The following is a 2500-nucleotide window of genomic DNA, read 5'->3' as shown; positions in this document are numbered from 1 at the left end:
ATACTATATATGTGACATACTTTACTTCACTTTAGAATAGAGTAAATGCTGACCATGCAGTATCAACAAGTAATTACTTACAAAAAACAACAACATTAAACTACTTTGCAAGGAAAAGTGATTGAAGTAAATACCCAAATAAAAACCATAGGGAATGACATAAAAGGAAAAAAGAGGAAAAACTTAAACAGAAGAAAACCAACCAGAGTATAAATGAGCTGAGGGTTGTTAGCTGCCTTGGGCGATAAAAAGAGATGTAGCATCGAGTCCGACAACTTCTGTGTGTAGAGTGTCAAAATATCCCAACCCTCCGCTGAACCATCCATATCATGCTGACCTGAAATACATAAAGAAATATAGTAAGAAAGATTTTGATAAAATGTGGTTGCTGTTAAACAAGGACAAGTAGTATCATAGAGTATGAGTGTAAACATTATATCTGCAGCTTATGCTATTTCATAATAAAGATTTCAAGTCAATAGTATGAGCATCTTGAAATTTTGTCTTTAATTATTGTAAGGATTTTTTTTTATCAAGGTTTATTAATATTCCTTGGGGCAAAATCTAACTTTTTTCTTTGTTAAGGATCAATATATCCCAGAAGTAAAATATACCATACATGATACACTATCCATTACTTGTTGCTTAAGAAATTATAAGTAAGCTGCATGCAATGTTAAGGCAATGGTATTTTTCCTTTTCACTTTTGTCCCAGACTACAGTAGATTTGGGAGATTTATAATATTTTATCATTTTATTAGTCTTGCTTGATATATATATATATATATATATATATATATATATATATGTATATGTATATATATATGTATATATATATATATATATATATATATATATATATATATATATATACGTACACACATATATATGTGTATATATGTATATATGTATATATATATATATATATATATGTATGTACATGTATGTATGTACATATATGTATATATATGTATATATATGTATATATATATGTATATATATATATATATATATATATATACATATATATATAATATATATATATATAATATATAATATATATATATATATATATATATATATATATATATATATAATATATATACATACACACACACACATCCATACATCCATACATACATATACATATATATATATATATATATATATACATACACATATATGTATGTATGTATTTCTGTATGTATGTATGTACACTCACACATACATATATATATATATATATATATATATATATATATATATATATGTATATGTACATATATATATATATGTATATATATATATGTGTGTGTGTGTGTGTGTGTGTGTGTGTGTGTGTGTGTGTGTGTGTGTGTGTGTGTGTGTGTGTGTGTGTGTGTGTGTGGTGTGTGTGGTGTGTGTGGTGTGTGTGGTGTGTGTGGTGTGTGTGGTGTGTGTGGTGTGTGTGGTGTGTGTGGTGTGTATGGTATGTGTGGTGTGTGTGGTGTGTGTGGTGTGTGTGGTGTGTGTGGTATGTGTGGTGTGTGTGGTGTGTGTGGTGTGTGTGGTGTGTGTGGTGTGTGTGGTGTGTGTGGTGTGTGTGTGGTGTGTGTGTCCTTACAAATTATTTCACCAATGGCATTAAAGTGAATTCTGAACAGTAAGTATTTTAACAGATGAATATGGGTCAGTACCAATCTTTTTGGAAACACTTTTTGTTTGTGAATACATATAATCAGACTTATTTATCATATAGTTCAAAAGAACATCTACGAATCTTCAGAATTTTTTTATTTGCTATTAAAATTTGTGACCGAAAAATTAAAAGTAAATGAAACTGATTATACAAATACATTTCTTTATATTTCCAAAGACTGAGTATTATAGCAATTATATAATTTCTTATGACATCACCCCCACAAGTATATATATACTAAATCTTGCTAAAAAATATACATCAACAATGATACTTCTTACAATGAAAGAATTTCATAATCACAGGTTAGTTTAGCTATCCAATCCCTGAACCTCAAAGACGATTCTGTTATATTTTTCTTATATTAAAACAATATAAAAGAGATATGCAACAACACAAAACAAAATAATACAAAGGCAATAAGTAATACAAAAGACATGAGTAATACAAGAAAGAATTGCACAAACAAAAAATGCAAAGAGGCTCACCTGATTCTGTTAGGTGATTCTCCGTAGACTGACTTTCAATTGTGTAGTTATCCTCATCATCAGACCTCGTCGTTAGCTCCATCAAACCCTTTACGGCCTCAGCTAATTGGCGATCTCCATTTTCTTTGGTTTCAATGTATGTATTTAGATCTAAGACACTGATTTCAGACTCTTCACTCTTTGAAGTGTCTGATTCATCCCTGAAGTCTAGCATTTGTGCCCTCAGGCTGGTCATGTTATCAGTGGGGCTGTCCTTGCCACTGGAATCGCTGTCTTTCGAGAGATTCCCATTTATTTCTCGGGTTATTTTGGGCTCGTCGTTGCCCAGTCTCTC

General features: G+C 30.2%; 1 protein-coding gene across 1 annotated transcript in view; it reads right to left on the bottom strand.

Moving 5' to 3' along the window:
• LOC125044100 overlaps positions 1–2500 on the bottom strand; it is a 10178-nt gene that overhangs the window by 1219 nt on the left and 6459 nt on the right. Inside the window, exons 6-7 of the mRNA XM_047640551.1 lie at positions 2167–2500; positions 204–337 (exon numbers count right to left, since the gene is read on the bottom strand). The exon at positions 2167–2500 is cut by the window's right edge and continues 726 nt beyond it. Coding sequence (XP_047496507.1) covers positions 204–337; positions 2167–2500 — 468 coding nt within the window. The remainder of the gene's footprint in view (positions 1–203; positions 338–2166) is intronic.

The sequence above is a fragment of the Penaeus chinensis genome, chromosome 35 (assembly GCF_019202785.1).
Source record: "Penaeus chinensis breed Huanghai No. 1 chromosome 35, ASM1920278v2, whole genome shotgun sequence".
NCBI classification, from domain to species: domain Eukaryota; kingdom Metazoa; phylum Arthropoda; class Malacostraca; order Decapoda; family Penaeidae; genus Penaeus; species Penaeus chinensis.
This window is presented reverse-complemented; position numbering and strand designations above follow the sequence as displayed.